This window comes from Mandrillus leucophaeus, unplaced genomic scaffold (assembly GCF_000951045.1).
Source record: "Mandrillus leucophaeus isolate KB7577 unplaced genomic scaffold, Mleu.le_1.0 Scaffold8, whole genome shotgun sequence".
Classification (NCBI taxonomy): domain Eukaryota; kingdom Metazoa; phylum Chordata; class Mammalia; order Primates; family Cercopithecidae; genus Mandrillus; species Mandrillus leucophaeus.
The window spans coordinates 3,475,644-3,492,535 of NW_012108696.1; the positions used below are offsets into that span (position 1 = coordinate 3,475,644).

At 46.0% G+C, this 16,892-nt stretch overlaps 2 protein-coding genes across 5 annotated transcripts in view; one reads left to right on the forward strand and one right to left on the reverse strand.

Annotated features, from left to right (window-relative positions):
* SAFB2 (scaffold attachment factor B2) overlaps positions 1-3,290 on the reverse strand; it is a 36,780-nt gene extending 33,490 nt beyond the window's left edge. For all 4 annotated transcript variants that reach the window (XM_011967379.1, XM_011967380.1, XM_011967378.1 and 1 more), the window contains exons 1-2: positions 2,813-3,290; positions 1,599-1,686 (exon numbers count right to left, since the gene is read on the reverse strand). In XM_011967379.1, the coding sequence (XP_011822769.1) occupies positions 1,599-1,686; positions 2,813-2,998 (274 nt within the window). In that variant the 5' untranslated portion in view covers positions 2,999-3,290. The remainder of the gene's footprint in view (positions 1-1,598; positions 1,687-2,812) is intronic.
* A 26-nt stretch (positions 3,291-3,316) lies between these two features.
* The window catches only part of SAFB (scaffold attachment factor B), a 44,923-nt gene continuing 31,347 nt past the window's right edge, over positions 3,317-16,892 (forward strand). Inside the window, exons 1-2 of the mRNA XM_011967377.1 lie at positions 3,317-3,676; positions 6,667-6,751. Of these exons, the coding sequence (XP_011822767.1) occupies positions 3,488-3,676; positions 6,667-6,751 (274 nt within the window). The 5' untranslated portion in view covers positions 3,317-3,487. The remainder of the gene's footprint in view (positions 3,677-6,666; positions 6,752-16,892) is intronic.

The window sequence follows — 16,892 nt, forward strand, 5'->3', positions numbered from 1 at the left end:
TTGAACCCGGGAGGCAGAGGTTGCAGTGAACCCAGACGGCACCACTGCACTCCAGCCTGGGCAACAAGAGCGAAACTCCATCGCAAAAAAAAAAAAAAAAAAAAATTCCCTGTTAAATTCCTGCTAAAAGCCAAGGATAGTTTGAGTAAGTCTTGAACTTTACAGTTTTAAAATGAGCACCTACATAAAAAAACTTTTAAACTTTATTGTTAAGCAGTTTTCCCAACCATTAAAAAAAAAAAATTCAGATCATGCATAAGTTAACACCTAAGCAGAAGAGATAAACTGTATTTCCTGCTGTAGACCAGTCTCTCACATTCTGAATCTGCACAGGCAGTCAGGCCTTCTAGCTGAAATACTGACAGTCAGAAGAACAATAAAAACACAGCCATGTTTCAAAAGTAAACTTTAACTTCAAGCTCTTATGCAACTTAACTAAAAGATTTAACCTTTCAAACCACACGCACACGTCTTAAACAGTTTATGTGTTATGAAACACATTAAGAAAAAGCTGTTAAAAAAACAACGAAATTGTTAAAAATGCACAATTTCTATTTTCTAAGCACCGATCCTCCACTGCCTGAATTTAGCACTTTTCCAAGAAAACAGGCCCCCTGCACAGAAAACCTAAATTATATTATTATAATATTATTATAATATAATAATATAATAAGGATAAATTACATTATCCTTATCACCATAAAACCTAACAAAGAGGACAATACCAATTGGGATATTCAAAGCTTCAAACTTTTATGGAATTCAATGCTTCCAAAAATAACTGGTATCAGCCATAAACAGGAATGAAGTATCAATACATGTTGCAACACAGATGAACTTTAAGCATTACGTTAAGTGAAAGCTGGTACAAATGGCCGTATGTTGTACAATTCCATTTACATGAAATATCCACAATAGGCAAATCTATGCCGACAGAACACGGATTAGTAGTTGCCAGGGGCTGGAGGGAGAAAAGTAAGGCAACTAACTTCTAATGAGGACCGGGTTTCCTTTTGGGGCGGTGAAAATCCAGAAGAATACGGTGGTGGTGGACGCAGAGCCTTGTGCATGCACTAGGAAGCACTGAATTGCACACCTTAACCTGATAAATTTAACGGTCCTGTGAATTAAATCTTCACATTCAAAAACTGTAATAGTAAAAAAATAGGCTGAGTGCAAATACCCCAACAATCTATTCCGGACCCTAGCAAAGCTGAGTTTATTCAGTCTCGGGTTGGTGTCCTTTTCCTTGCGTTAAGACCTCTTTTTTGAACCAGGAAGGAACATTTGGTTCCTCAGACCCGTAGAAGTAGCTTTAAGAGCTTGTCTTTCTCTAGTTGACTTTTAATCCCAATGGCAGAAGCTGAAACGTTTTTCGTATATTTTAACTGCACTTGGCACCCGTACATCTCTTTCCTCCTCCCTGTGCCCTTGACACGGCTACTCGTTAGGTGGTGATGAGCAAAGCTAACTCTTAGTGGGAGACACCAAGGACCAGAGAAGTTCTCCCAGCCTAGAGGGCGGGAAGAGCACTACACACCATTTCTCTAAATTCTCTAAACACTCAAGCCCCAAGCATCATATGTACAAGTAAATACCTTTAACACATCTCTTGGCTGACTTCTTGCTGCTGGCTTCTAACTCGATGCCAATTTCATCAGGATCTTGCCCCTCTTCTTTAACCGCCTATTAGGGACAGATGAGTTTTACAACATGATTAAGAGCTGCAGGGCACACACTGTTCCTTACAAGTAACAACCTCCCATGAAACAAAGGCAAACGCGTCCTTGTAGAGAGCAACCCCGGGTCAGCTATCTGGGCCGCAAGCCCAAAAGGCGGAGGAGGAATCCCGCACAGCTTGGATCTCTCTGGATCCAAATGACAAAGGAGAGGGAGGCTGCGAGCAGGAGCTCCAGAACTGGGGTCAAGGACCAGTTCCAAAACGGCAACTCAACTCGACACTGCCCAACCTTCGACTTTAAAGTTATGTGATGGGACAAATCAGAACAGAGAGGCTGCACTTGGCCCGCCTCGGTGAAGGGCTGGCCACCGCTGGTGAGGAGGAACAGTAGCCACCCTGGGGAGATTCAACAGGTCCCTCAGTGCCTGCCACCTGCCGGGTCCAGGACTGGGCACCCACAAGCTCCCTCCCTATGCTGAAGGAGTTTCTTCCAGTTGCGGAGACAGACAATCCCCAACCACTTAATATCTTGCATTTAGCCCCTGCATTCAGCGAGGTACGACATAAACGCAGAATGAGCTGGCAAGGAGGTGGGGCGGCCCATTAGGGAGGGCGCTCAGGAAGGTGATGTCTCAGGCACACCCGAAATGACAAGGGGCCGGCCACGAGATCTGGGGGACACGGGTGGACAGCTTCGTAAATGCTAAGGCCCTGGGGCAAGAACAAGCACCGCCCCCTTTCCTGTAAAAGCTCAGGAGTCCGCCAGACACCCATTCTCCGGAGAAGGAAACTGAGGCACAGAGAGAAAAGCACCTGCCCAAGGTCACAGAGCCAAGGCTCGAAAGGGAGCCCCAGGAGGGGTCACGGGGCCACCCTGGTAGCCGAGAAGACCGGACGCTGAGCGCGCTTAAAGAGAAAAGGTGGAAGGAGAATAGGAAGGAAGGCACAGAGAGGGGCGGTAACGGGCCAAGGTCACACAGCCGGCCCCCTGGGTGCCCGACACCTCGAGTCGGGGTCGGCCAAGACGCGGGTCGGGCCCGGGGCGCCCCGGGTCCGGGAGCCGCGGTGACAGGCACTGGCGGGGGCGTGCCCAAGCCTCCTGCGCCACCCCCGAGCCCCGCGCCGCCTCACCTTCTTGAGCCGCTCCATCAGGACGCTCTTGTTGCCGCCCGTGTCTAGGTTCCGCTTCTTCAGCTCCGCCCGCAGATCGATCACCCGCAGCTCGCTGAGTCGCCTCGTCCCAGTCTCCGCAACGCCCGGGCCGAGAGCAGCCGTGCCAGGGCCCGAGTCGCCCGACCCGGGCAGAGTCTCCGCCATCGTCACGTTCCCGTCTCCGCCACCGACTCAGCCGCACACCGCCGGCAGCTGGAGCGGCTCTGAACACAAAATGGCGCCGCCTAAGAGGAAAACGCACTCGTTTCCTCCCGCCCCGCTTTGCGGCCGCGCACGCGCACGCGCACCGCCTTACGAGCGCACTTAGCAGCAAGGACGCTCGCGCGTCGACCAACCGCGCGTTCACCGGCACCACGCGCAGGCGCCGAATCTGCAGCTCGCATGCGTCCCGGCAGTTCCCGGCGGGAGGCTGGAGAGACGCAACGCGACTGCGCACATCCCCGCGTTGTTCTCACTGCGCATGTGCAGTTGCAACCGGGATAGTCCAGCTTGCGCTTGGTGCGCCTGCGCAGAAGCGAGGCGCGCCGGGGCGACTGGAGCGGTTCCCTCGCAGGCGGCGCCATTTTGTGCTAGGAGCCTGATAAAACCGGCCCGGTTCTGTGGAAAGTGGGCGGCGGAGCCAGGGTCCCTGGAATGGCGGAGACTCTGTCAGGCCTAGGAGATTCTGGAGCGGCGGGCGCGGCGGCTCTGAGCTCCGCCTCGTCAGAGACCGGAACGCGGCGCCTCAGCGACCTGCGAGTGATCGATCTGCGGGCGGAGCTGAGGAAACGGAATGTGGACTCGAGCGGCAACAAGAGCGTTTTGATGGAGCGGCTGAAGAAGGTGGATTTGGGGCCCCGAGGGGCGGGCACAGGGTGGGTTTGGGATCCTCTTGGCCGCGACGGTGGCTCGCGGGCCCTGGCGTCCGCCCCCGGCCCCGTTCGCGGCCTCCCCGGACCTGGTGTTCTCGCGTCCCCCGGCTCTTCCCAGGCCCCGGCGAGAGTTCCTTGGCCGGCTGGGCCTGGGTTCAAATAGTAACGCCGCATTGGGGCCGGGAGAAGCAGAAAAACGGCGCGCGTGCAGGAGAAGCGGTGACGGGTGACATCGTCCCCCTAGAGGAGGGTTCTCCCCTCGTCTCGTCCCCGCCTCCGTACCTGGAGGGGAGACCCTGAAACGTTCACTTCCTAGGCGAGGGGAAGGGACTCGGCCAAGGTCACACGGCCGAGGACGGGCGGCGTCGGGATTTGAACCCAGGCCGTGGGATTCCTGGGCCTGCTGCTTGGTTTCCCCTGGGAAGAGATTTTGTGACCCACGGGGGACCGACCAGCCTGAATCGGGGCAGATTTTCAAAGGAGACACCCGTAGGACATACTCAAAGAGAAAAATAGGAAAAACGACCACAACCCCGTTTTCCCGTTTTGCCGGTACTCGCGCGGTGCAGTAACAGGGCAGGAAGGAAAAGTGGGATTGACGATAGCGACCCGAAATGTGAAATGAGGGGAGACCCGGGGTGGACTTTAAAACCAGCCTCAGAACTGCCCGGGAGGCGGGCAGAGCCTGGGCTTCCCCTGGTCCATCAGTCTCTCTGGACTCGGGAACCCTGCCAGCTCTCCGTGGCCTGATCTTGGGCGTAGAAGACCTTGAACCCCTTCTGAGTCCTTTTTATTCTATTTATTTATTTTTTCTCTCTCTCTGTAAGAAGAAAAAAAGCAATAGGACTTTGGTTTGGGGATTAAATAAGGTTGCGTGGAGCAGGCTTGGCGTGCTGCCTGGCGCATGTAAACACTTCGGTGTGTGGTTGCCGTCACGATTCCCTTCTCCTCTCTGTGCCACCACGAGTCCTCATTTGCAGATCGGGGGCTCTAACGCCTACCTTGGGGGATTCAAAGGGATCCCTTGGAAAAGCAGAGAGTCAAGTAAAGGTTAGCCGCCTGCGGTTTCCTTATTCCTGTCGGTTTCTTTCTCTGCATTCCTTCCACCTGGCTACTCTGGGACCTCTCTCCCCTGTAGTCGCTCCGCCTGGCCGCCCACCCTCCCAGGCCCTGCAGGCAGTGGGGCTGGTGACGACATTCCACCATCCTGGCTCCGGAACTACGGAGATCGCAGGGCTTTATTATTAATTGGTGATGAGAAGTAGGGATTTTTTTTTTTTTTTTTTTTTTCCTGATGAGAAACCCTGGGCTCGAATGGATAGTTGTCTTGGCCAGAGTCACATGGGCCTTTTAAAAGCTCAAACTTGGGTTTCTTTTCACTGTGGATTCTTTCTTTACTCAGACAAGGCAGGAAGTTCATTGATCTACATATTTACCCAGAGAAAATGCAGACAGTGGAGATTGGCGGCCTCCCATCAGCTAAGCCAAATTAAGAGGCTTTATCCTTTTTTTCTCCCCGGACGGTCCATAGGCCTGAAAAGCTGCTGTGATGGCACTGAACCTTCCTGTCAAGCTGGTAACTGAGACTTCCCATCACTCACTGTCATCTCTGAGAGCACAGATTTGTTCCTTCTTCCTTCTCCTTTTCATTTTCTTCAAGATGTGGTCCCAAAACACGAATACTGCCAGCCCATATCCCTGTCTACTACTCACCCAAGCTAGTCTGGAGTTTTCTGATCTCGTTCTCTTCCCGTTTCTGTCATCCTGTTGTTGTCCCTTTCTTGGTTTATTTTTCCAGGAAGGGCAAAAGAGCAAAAGGGGGAAACGAAACACCTGCCTAGGGCATTGCTTCTCTTTTCCTAGTGGTGTTTCAGAATTGCCTGTCCCCGGGAAAAGGGTGAGGGACTTGGTGATTGTACTTTTCCTTAATCCCAGAAAAGAACTTCAGTCCCTTTTCTGGCTTCTGAGAGGAGAGATTTTTGTTGCTGCTGGTAAAGATGAGTTGTGGAATCCCCAGGCCCTATCTCAATTCAGACTTACCCACCTGGGAAACTTCGAGGGTTCCAAACCTCTGCAAATAAAACAGTACATGAAATGATGTGAACAAAACTTGTGCTCATGGGACAGGAGAGTAAAGACTGGAAAAGTTATCAGTAAAACTTACCCTGAAGCTAAGTTTCTAGCAATGTCATCATGATTGACGTGTTCTGTACTGATGGCTTAGTTGATGCCAGGCACTGTGCTGAGGATGGGCATTGTTGAAGTGAATGACAGAGTCCTGGGGTGGGAGGCTGGGCGTGCCAAGAAATTGTTAATATCTGATGAGGCACAATCACGTAGTGGTTGAGAATGAGGTATTGGAGTCAGTCGTGAATGTACATGACGGGGATCGGATAAGGTCATGCATGTCGTGACTGGTCTCGTGTGTAACACACAGTAGGATCCCAACCAGTGAGTGTTAGTATTCCATCCACACAGTACTGAGTACAGGCACGGCGTGGAGGGAGTCCCTGGAGGGTTAAAGAGTATTTTGTGAGTAAAGTCAGAAGAAATTGGAGAGTGTGCCTTTCCCTTTTTGAGTTCTTCTGGGCTTAGGAAGAAGATGAACCAGATAAGCCTACTGTTTGTTGAGTGCTTCCTTTTCATGGCTAATAGAATCCTCACAACAGTCTTCCAGGGTAAGTACTATATTATTATTAGCCGCATGTTCCGGAGGAAGAAGCAAAAACTGAGCACCTAAGTAAACCCGCCTGGGTCCACCCAGCTAAGAACTGGTGGTGTCAGTCGGTCTCCAGTGTAGAGCAAGATAACAGATGAGTGGATGGGCCACAGGCCCTGGGCGGTGAGGGCGGCAGCAGCTTTTTGATCTTAAAAATACAGTTTCCTTGTCACCTGAAGGCTCTCTGAAAGCAGTGTGTGTGCTGGCTTTTTGGATCAACTTTACTTTTCCCTTCTTTTTAGGCAATTGAAGATGAAGGTGGTAATCCTGACGAAATTGAAATTACCTCCGACGGAAACAAGAAAACATCGAAGAGGTCCAGCAAAGGTATGGAGGATTTCATAAGCAAGTTTCATGTTAAGTGCTTTCTTCAAAACAAATTCATTGCTAATGTGCCTCATGTACTTGTCTGTGCATTGGCCTTGTGAACCACTCTGAACCGGGAGCCTTCAGCGAAGCTTTGCATTTTCTTTAAAGATCTCTCTACTGTGTTTTGTTTCCTTGGTATCTGGGAATTACAACAGGATGGAAGGAGTATTTGCCCTTTATTCATTTTCCTCTGTAGATTGTCAGCAGTCCTTAAGTAAGGAGTGTTTCAGGAGTCAGTCACAGTGGCGTGTGCCTGTAATCCCAGGCGACTCGGGGCTGTGGTAGGAGGATCACATGAGCCTGGGAGTTCAAGACCAGCCTGGGCAACATAGCAAAACCCAACTCTACAAAAAAAACTTTTAAAAGGCCAGGTGTGGTGGCATGCATCTGTGGTCCCAGCTGCTTGGGAGGCTGAGCCGGGAGGATTACCTGACCCCCAGGAGGTTGAGATCAACTTGGGCAACACAGGGAGACCCCCATCTCCACCAAAAAGAAATTAACCAGGCATGATGGCATGCACCTGTGGTCCCAGGTACTTGGGAGTTTCAGGAGGGGGATCACTTGAGCCCAGGAGCTCAAGCCTGCAGTGACCTATGATTGCACCACTGCACTCCAGCCTGGGTGACAGAGCAAGACCCAGTCTCTTTAAAAAAAAAAAAAAAAAAAAAATGCTGGGCACAGTGGCTCACACCTGTAATCCCAACACTTTGGGAACCCAAGGCAGGAGAATAGTTTCAATCTAGGAGTTTGAGACTAGCCTGGCCTGCCTCTATCCACCGCCAAAAAAAAGTAACTAGGCATCGAGACATGCCTGTTTTCCTAGCTACTTGGGAGGCTGAGGCAGGAGGATCATTTGAACCCAGGAGTTCAAGGCTGCACTGAGCTGTTATGGCACCACTGAACTCCAACCTGGAGTCCACGAAGTATTTAGGACTGCCCGAGCCTCCTGTTGCTTGGACTTGTAGAAAGTAACATTCCTTTTAAATATCACTTGACTCAAACAGAACTGTCACTTTAACATTTCTTTTAAAAACTGCTTATACAGTAAAAGTTACATTTCACATGACATGACTCTCACCATCTTACCCAGATCTCTCTCGCCCATCCCCCACACCCTGTGCTTTGTTTGTGTGTCAGGCCCCAAACAAATGATTTACTCTCCTAGTTCTCTGTGACGTCGCTCTGCCCACCCTTCCCCATCTGTCTGCGTTAGAGACCTAGTTCCTCAAAAGACAACTGATCCATCCCACCAATAGCAGCTCGTCTCCTTGGGTTCTCTGTCTTCCCGTGGCATAGTTCCTTATACCTTGGTTTAATATTTATGTCATCTTGCCTTCTGTCAAGACCAGATTGTTGAGGACTAGGGCTGTATCTTGTTTATGTTTCTTTCCCCTGCAATGGTTTAACTTGGTAACACTCAACTAATGGCTTAAGAATCAGCCAAGGTAGGGCGCCATGGCTCACGCCTGTAATCCCGGCACTTTGGGAGGCTGAGGCGGGCTGATCACCTGAGATCAGGAGTTCGAGACCAGCCTGGCCAACATGATGAAACCTCGTCTCTACTAAAAATATAAAAATTAGCCGGGCATGGTGGCGGGCACCTGTAATTTACCCCAGCTACTCGGGAGGTTGAGGCAGGAGAATTGCTTGAACCCGGGAGGCGGAGGTTGCAGTGAGCCCAGATCATGCCAGTGCACTCCAGCCTGGGGGACAGCAAGACTTCATCCCCACAAAAAAAAGAATCAGCTGAAGTTGGGCTTGTGGACCGAATGTTCTCTTGGTTCATGTAGAGTTTTCCCTATCTGAAATGCTTGTGACCAGAAGGGTTTCGTTTTTTGGATTTTGTGCAGTATTTTCATACGCATAATGAGATAATCTTGGGATTGGGACCCAAATCTAAACAAAAAATTTGTTCTATATTGGAAGATAATTTTATACCATATTTTTTATAATTTTGTGCATGAAACAAAGCTTTCGCTAACGTTTTGACTGCAACCCACCGCACATCAGGTGTGGAATTTGCTATTTGTGGCGATACGTCAGTGCTCAGAAGATTTCAGAGTTTCAGATAGGGATGCCCAACCTGTAATTGAAGGCCTGGTTCTTAGGGCCCAAAACTAAATGGGATCATAACTAATACTTGGTGGTGAAGTATTGAGTTTAAATATCTGAGAGGCGGGCCTCAGTGTCAGCCACAGTGTTTGGGGTAAGCGCTGGAGAACAGCAGAACGAAGTCACTTCTGTGGCTCATGATATATTGCATGTTTTTGCCCTTACTCAAGTAAACTTCTGCCAAGGGAAAGAGTCCTAGAAAATCAATGGGGAAAGAAATCGTAATAGGAAAAAATAGAGCCTGTGGATCTCTTTTGTTTTCCTTTTTCTTCTGATAAACGCAAGTACTTGTACTACAGGCTTTTGTTGCTCTTTTTGTTTTGTTTTTGAGATGGGTTCTCACTCTGTCCCTCAGATGGAGTGTAGTGGCGCAGTCATGGTTCACTGCAGCCTTTAACTCCTGGGCTCAAGCAGTGCTTCCACCTCAGTCCCTTAAAGCGTTTAGATTTCAGGTGTGAGCCACTCTGCCCGCCAGGTTTTGAAATACATGCATGGGAGTAAAAAGCAGAAGTTTCTTCACAGTCAGGGAACAGCCCACTACTAAAAGTTAGGCATACTTCTCCAGACTTTGTGTGTATGTATAATGTTTAAAAGTAAACTTAGGTCTGGGTTACAGAGCAAGACCCTGTGTCTAGAAAAACAAAAAATTAAAAGTCAGTGAGCCGGGCATGGTGGCACACACCTGTAGTCCTAGCTGCTAGGGAGGCCAAGGTGGGAGGATTGCTTAAGCCCAAGAGGTCAAGGCTGCAGTGAGTTGTGAGTGTGCTTCTATGCTCCAACTTGGGCACAGAGTGAGAAAGGAAAAAAGTAAAGATAAGGGTATATACACACACCTGTATGCATATATTTTTCTCATTAAAAAACCCCTGATCTTGCTGTACAAAATCTCATAATAGCCTGCTGTAACAGGCTAATAATCTTCTGTATGAGTAAATATAAGGCAATTTAGCCCATCAGTCTTTTTATTACTAGACGTTTGGAGATCTTTGTTTCCAATTAGCACTTGGTACTTCCAGTGTTCAGTGTTTGCACAAACCAGAGATAAATACCTTTGTGTGGTCAAAGTAATATAATTTTTGATAACTCAGTGAAAGGAAAATTCTAGAGTTCAAGGATATGGCCTTTTATTTTCACATAGCTAGTTTACAAATAGCTGTCCCAGCCAAACTCAGTGGCTCACGCCTGTAATCCCAGCACTTTGGGAGGCTGAGGTGGGCGGATCAAAAGATCAGCCTGGCCAACATGGTGAAACCCCGTCTCTACTAAAAATACAGAAATTCGCCAGGTGTGGTGGTGGGCGCCTATAATCCCAGCTACTCAGGTGGCTAAGGCAAGAGGATAGCTTGAACCTGGGAGGCTGAGGTTGCATTGAGCCGAGATAGTGCCACTGTGCTCCAGCCTGGGTGACAGAGTGAGGCTGTCTCAAAAAAAAAAAAAAAAACAAAAAACAAAAAACTGTCCCAACAGTGGGTGAGAGTGCCTATTTCACTCAACTCAACATCAAACTTACCTTGTTTGCCTGTTAAATAGAAGAAAAGTATTTCATTGTATTTATCTGCATTTTTCTGCAGGTGAGACTTTCATTTGCATTTCTTCACAGATTATACTGCTTCTGCTTCTGATAATTGGACATTTGTGTTGTCTGAATGGCCTTTTCATGCCCTTTGCCGATTTCTGTGCTGGGTTGTTTGTCTTATTGAGTTAAAAGGACTCTATATAAAATGTTCCTATTGTTTTAATCTGTCATTTGATTCGACTTGTGGTATTTTGATCACTAGGCTTCTAGATTTTATGTTGTGCTTTAAAAGGACTTCTTTGCTTTTAAATTATAAAAAATAGGACTCTAAGGCCAGGTGCGGTGGCTCATGCCTGTAATCCCAGCACTTTGGGAGGCCAAGGCGGGTGGGTCACCTGAGGTCAGGAGTTCAGCACCAGCCTGGTCAACATGGTGAAACCCCGTCTCTACTAAAAATAAAAAAATTGTCTGGGTGTGGTGGCTGGCACCTGTAATCCTAGCTACTTGGGAGGCTGAGGCAGGACAATCACCTGAACCCAGGAGGCAGAGGTTGCAGTGAGTCGCGATCACGCTGTTGCACTCCAGCCTGGGCAACGAGTGAAACTCCATCTAAAATATATATATATATAAAATACTGTGTTACATAGAGAGAGAATAAGATTTATGGTTTTATTTTTACATTTTACGTTTGGAGGTTTAATTCATTTAGAATGTATTTTGCATGTGGTGTGAGGTAGTAGGGATCAAAATATGAAACATTTAGCCTGGGTGCAGTGGCTTACACCTGTAATCCCAGCTCTTTGGGAGGCTGAGGTGGGCAGATCACCTGAGGTCAGGAGTTCAAGACCAGCCTGACCAACATGGTGAAATCCTGTTTCTACTAAAAATACAAAAATTAGCTGGGCATGGTGGCGGGTGCCTGTAATCCCAGTTACTGGGAGACTGAGGCAGGAGAATCGCTTGAGCCTGGGAGGCCGATGTTGCAGTGAGTTGAGATTATGCCAGTTTACTCCAGCCTGGGCAACAGTGCAAGACTCTGTCTCAAAGAAAAAAGAAAAGAAATATTTGTCATCAGAAAGATCACTTCTGCCCCTCCCCGTGCATCTCCCCTCCCCTGCAAAAATAAAAGTCGCTGTTGTGATTACTTTCACTGTTAGTTTTATCCGTTCTAGAACTTCATGTAAAATACTAGCAATACTAGCTCTTTTGTGTCTCATTTGTTGTTTTGTTTTGCTTCTTGTAATCAGTTTTATTCTAGAAATTTACAGTACATTTTGATATCTAATAAGGCAGGTCTATAAGTTTTCTTAATTATTTTCAACTACTTTCAACTATGATAAACCTATCGGTAGGTTTTATCAAGATTTTAACTGAAAATAGAGTGACCGCTGTAATGTATGAATTCAAAATGCTTTAAAATTACAGAACGCGTATGTCTTTTTTTTTTTTTTTTTTTTTTTGAGACGGAGTCTCGCTGTGTCTCCCAGGCTGGAGTGCAGTGGCCGGATCTCGGCTCACTGCAAGCTCCGCCTCCCGGGTTCACATAATTCTCCTGCCTCAGCCTCCCAAGTAGCTGGGACTACAGGCACCCGCCACCACGCCTGGCTAATTTTTTGTATTTTTAGTAGAGACGGGGTTTCACCATGTTAGCCAGGATAGTCTCGATCTCCTGACCTCGTGATCCACCTGCCTCGGCCTCCCAAAGTGCTGGGATTACAGGCTTGAGCCACCGCGCCCGGCCGGCAGAACGCGTATCTCAAGTAATCTCAGTACTCCTCCACAACTGATGTGTTTAGCAGACTCTTGAAATAATTATTAGGGGCTGTGCGAGATGGCTCTCGTCTGTAAGCCCAACAGTTTGGGACGCCGAAGCGGAAGGATCACTTGAGCCCAGGAGTTGGAGAGCAACCTGGGTGACATAGTGAGACCCCATCTCTACAGAAAATTAGAAAAATTAGTCAGGTGTGATGGCATGCACCTGTAGGCCCAGTTACTCATGAGACTAAGGTTGGAGGATCGCTTGAGTCCAGGAATTTGGGGTTGCAGTGAACCATGATTGGGCTGTGATTGCTCTCCAACCTTGGTAACAGGGCAAGACCCTGTCTCAAAAAAATAAAATAATTACCAGGAAACTGAATTTATTTGTAGTGACATTATCACAAAGTACAAATTAATAGGATGTTTTATGGTGTTTGAGAATGTTTTGTAACTGGAGATGCAAAGTTGGCCTGTTTGCTTGGTTAAGTATTACCCAGTCCTGTGCTGCTGGCTTGTTTTGTTTCGTTTTTGTTCATTCTGGCAATTTCACACTTAATTAAGTTGCAAGAATAATGCAAGGAATTCCCATAAACCCTTTACCCAGAGTCCCCAAATGTTGCCATCTGACTACATTTGCCTTATCCTTTTCTCTCCCTGTATGTATATTTTTATTATGCCGCTTGGCAAGTTGCAAGGCGCATATGCCCCTTTGCCCTACATACTGCGGTAAAGCCAAGGATATTACCTAACTGTAGATGTCCAGATCAAGGAATTAGCATTGATACAATACTGCCATAATACTGCCATCTCGTCTTAGTCCTCATTTAGATTCAGTAATTTGTTCTGATAGTGTTCTCTGTAACTCAGACAAAAAATGTCCAGTCATGCATTGCATCAAGTCATCATGTTTCCTTAGTTTTCTTTAATCTTGAACACTTACACTTATTTTGTAGCTTTTAATCTTGAACACTTACACTTATTTTGTAGCTTGTTTTTCTATTTGAATTGTTTTGGGTTCTTCCCGCCCCATAATAAGGATCAAGTTATACGCTTGTCAGAAATACACCAGACATGTTGTATTCCTGTTTTTTGTTTTGTTTTGTTTTGAAACCGGATCTTGCCCTGTTGCCCAGGCCGGAGTGCAGTTGTGCAGTCGTACGTCACTGCAACCCTGAATTTCTGTGCTCAAGTGGTCCTCCCACCTTGGCCTACCAAAGAGTTGGGATTACAGACGTGAGCCACCACGCCCAGCCTATATTGCCATCAGAGTGTGCTATCCAGAGGCACATGCTGTTAGTTTGAGCCATTACTGGCCATGTTAACTGACTTTAAATGCTATTGGCCAGGTTTCTCCACTGGAAAGTTACTGTCTTCCTTTTCATAGTTATATTTGTGGGGAAGATACTTTGAGACTGTGTAAATATCCTGCTCATCCTCCATTAGTTTCAGCAACCGCCAATTCCTCTCCATTCATTTATTCTGGTGGTTGCCAAATGGTGATTTTTTAATTTTGTTATTTTTTTTTATTACTTGGTTTACTGCCATAAGGAATAGCTTGCCCTTCTCCCTCATTTATCTGTGTGAACTTATTTTATTCCATAGGTTGAAAGCGTTTATGTTTATTTACTACAATGTGCAAAACATTCCGTTGGAAGCCCTGTCCGGCAGGCTTCCCTGTCATTTCCACATGTCTGTGTCATTCTTTAAACAGTTTTTTACCTTCTGGAATGGGAGGGTACTTGAGTCTCATCTTACGCTTTTCCTGCCCTATCCCCGGAATCAGCCATTTCTTCCAAGTGCCCTGGGCCCTTTTGAGGAGCGCTATTAGAAATCAGGGTCTTGGAACTTGGATGTACTTTTGCTGCTAGGATGTCAGCTCCTGGGCCAGTGCTTGGTTTGTGAGATCTACCAGGCTGACTGTACCTCATGAAATTAAGTACCATTAAATCAATCCGAAGCAAGCCAAAGACAACTTAAGAAAGGTGACAAAGCCCTCGTGAACAGTTTGCCAAACTTGCTAGCTGGTTACAATTAATCACTTGATTCTCCAGGATTTTTGAGGTGACAGTTATATCATCAGTGAATCAAAGAATTAAGCATGTTGCCAGATTGACATTGAAATGTACATAACATTCTTAAATAGTAAATACAACTAACAGGAAATTTTCAAGTCCTGCGAAATGACTAATTTGAGAAAATTTTCCTAGATGTGATGGCTTTTTATCAGAAAATTGTCAATTTTCTCCAGAGTAACCTAAAAGAAAATTTTGTGTTCTATAATAGTCTAAAAAGAAAATGCACAAGAAAAACTAAAATTCTGGGGGGAAAATACAGGGATTTCCTCAATTCTGATGACAGGATATTGCGAACAATAGAAAGTTTGAGGGTTTGTTCATTTGGTGGTGGGGGAAAGCTCTAATCTTATCTTTTCTTGTGTAAGATAGAAATTCCAGCTAGTTTAGTACTTTTTATAATATAGTAATAAGGAAGACCTGCAGTAAGAATAAAACTGAGAAACAACAAAGAAAGAGAAATTTCGCTACATAAAAGTTTTAAGCCTCTGTCAAGAAAAGATATCCATAAGGTATGCAACAGTCTGCGAAAAAAATATTATAGCACAGAATAAAGAAGAGACTAATAATCCAGAAAGCATTGAATATTCTGACAAATCAGTAAGGAAAACAGGCAACTCAGTCAACAAGGAGCAGAGACTATACACAAGCAATTCACAGATAAATGAAAAAGCAGACGTGGCCTAGAGACCAAAAGATTCCATTGCTGGTCATTGGAGAAAAGCGAATTTTGTAATGACGTAAGATTTTTGCCTATCAAACTGGTAAAAATGTACACAGTTCCGCCAGGTGCGGTGGCTCACACCTGTAATCCCAGCACTTTGGGAAGCTGAGGTGGGCGGGTCACTTGAGGTAAAGTGAGACCAACCTGGCCAACATGGAGAAACCTTATCTCTACAAAAAAATATAAAATTAGCCGGGCATGGTGGCGCGTGCCTGTACTCCCAGCTACTTGGGAGGCTGAGGCAGGAGAATCGCTTGAAGCCGGGAGGCGGAGGTTCCGGTGAGCCGAGATTACACCACTGCACTCCAGCCTAGGCAACAAGAGCGAAAACTCTGTCTCAAAAAAATTTTCTTTTACACAGTTCCTGTTCTCCCACATTGGCAAGGGTATTGGGGAAGGTGTAGGTGTTGGAGACAATAAATTGCTACAGCCTTTTTGAGAAGGCAGCTAACATGGGGAATTGCCATAGCATGGAGTCAAAGATGGAGGTGGATCAATATGCAGTACATAAAAATGTCCATGGCCTGTTAGTGGTTTCTGTAACTTGCTGTCATTGCTCACTAACAATAAGATTTCATCTCATCACAAGCTTATTTCCATGTGTATTTTATAATGTATGTAGACTCAAGACGATGTCCTGAAGCACCACCAACCTGGGAATGTTGGTAGCCTCTTACGAGGAAAGTGGGGAAAGGGGAAGGTATGAATAGCTTTATACTTCCTGTACTTAGAAGGATGAATCTTCTGTTACTGCAGTAAAGTTTAATGGGTATATTTGCATAATTAGGGAAGTGTGTTTGTGTAATCAAATCAAAAAGTAATGAACCACCCACATGTGGCCCTGGGTACTATGGGAGCATCTCAGCAGAAGTCCAGGGCAGCAGAGTCAGCGATGAGGTAAGACAGTCTCTGAGGCAGAAGCTTAACAGAACGGAAGAGACAGAATCCCAGGCAGGGAGCTACAAGCAGGTGATAGAGGCCACGACGGTCATGCCTATAGCTGAGACTACAAACTAGGGTGAAGAGCTGAGGTAGAAGGATTCGAGGGGCTCAATGGCTTAGTTTTTGCTAGAGAGTTATACTTTTCCTATTTGCATTCACTTTTTTAGACATGTTGTTTTTCTTCTCTGGAGGATAGTGTCTTTCCTCAAGTAGTGATGATTAATAAACATTCCAGTCAGGGATGTGCTTTATACATTGAAGATTAAACATTTTGAAGATTGCGTGTTCTCTAGATGTTTCCAGTCACTTTTTACTTTGGGGGAGTCTTCTAAGAAGGATTTGGCTGCAGTGTACCTGTACATACTGCTTGGGAGAAAAGTGGTCATAGAAGTAGAAAACCCTGATTCTGTTTGATGAAAATCTAGTACCCTCCCTGAGGAAGAGAGAAACACCTTATGAAGGGCAGCAAGTGTCTGATGAGTTAACGTACATTTTTCCTAGTATCTGGAATAGAATTGGACAGAAACCAAAGTATGTATCATAGAATTGTATCAACTTTATCAAATATAATCATTCTGTGGTAGTGCTCTGGTATCTCTTCCCAACATGTTTACAGAGACCACTGGGTTGAGTTCCAACTTTTTTATACCTTGAGGCATGTTTTGCCAAAGAAATAATGGTATAAAATGGGGGTGGATTTCCCAGCCAGCTGACCAAAACATCATGTATTGAATTCTGTTATTAGTTTGATAGTCCCCTATCTTTGTAAATAAAGTAATTCTACAAATACGAATGGAATTAGAATATTTTAAGCCTCAATTACAATATAAATAATTAGGGTTGGGATTTTTGTCTTTGACTTTTCTTTTTTTCTCCCCCCAGTATGTTACATATTTATCCAGTTACAAGAATAGTTTCTAGTATAAACAAATTATTGTCTTGTCCACTTTTTTTTTTTTTTTTTTTTCCCCCTTT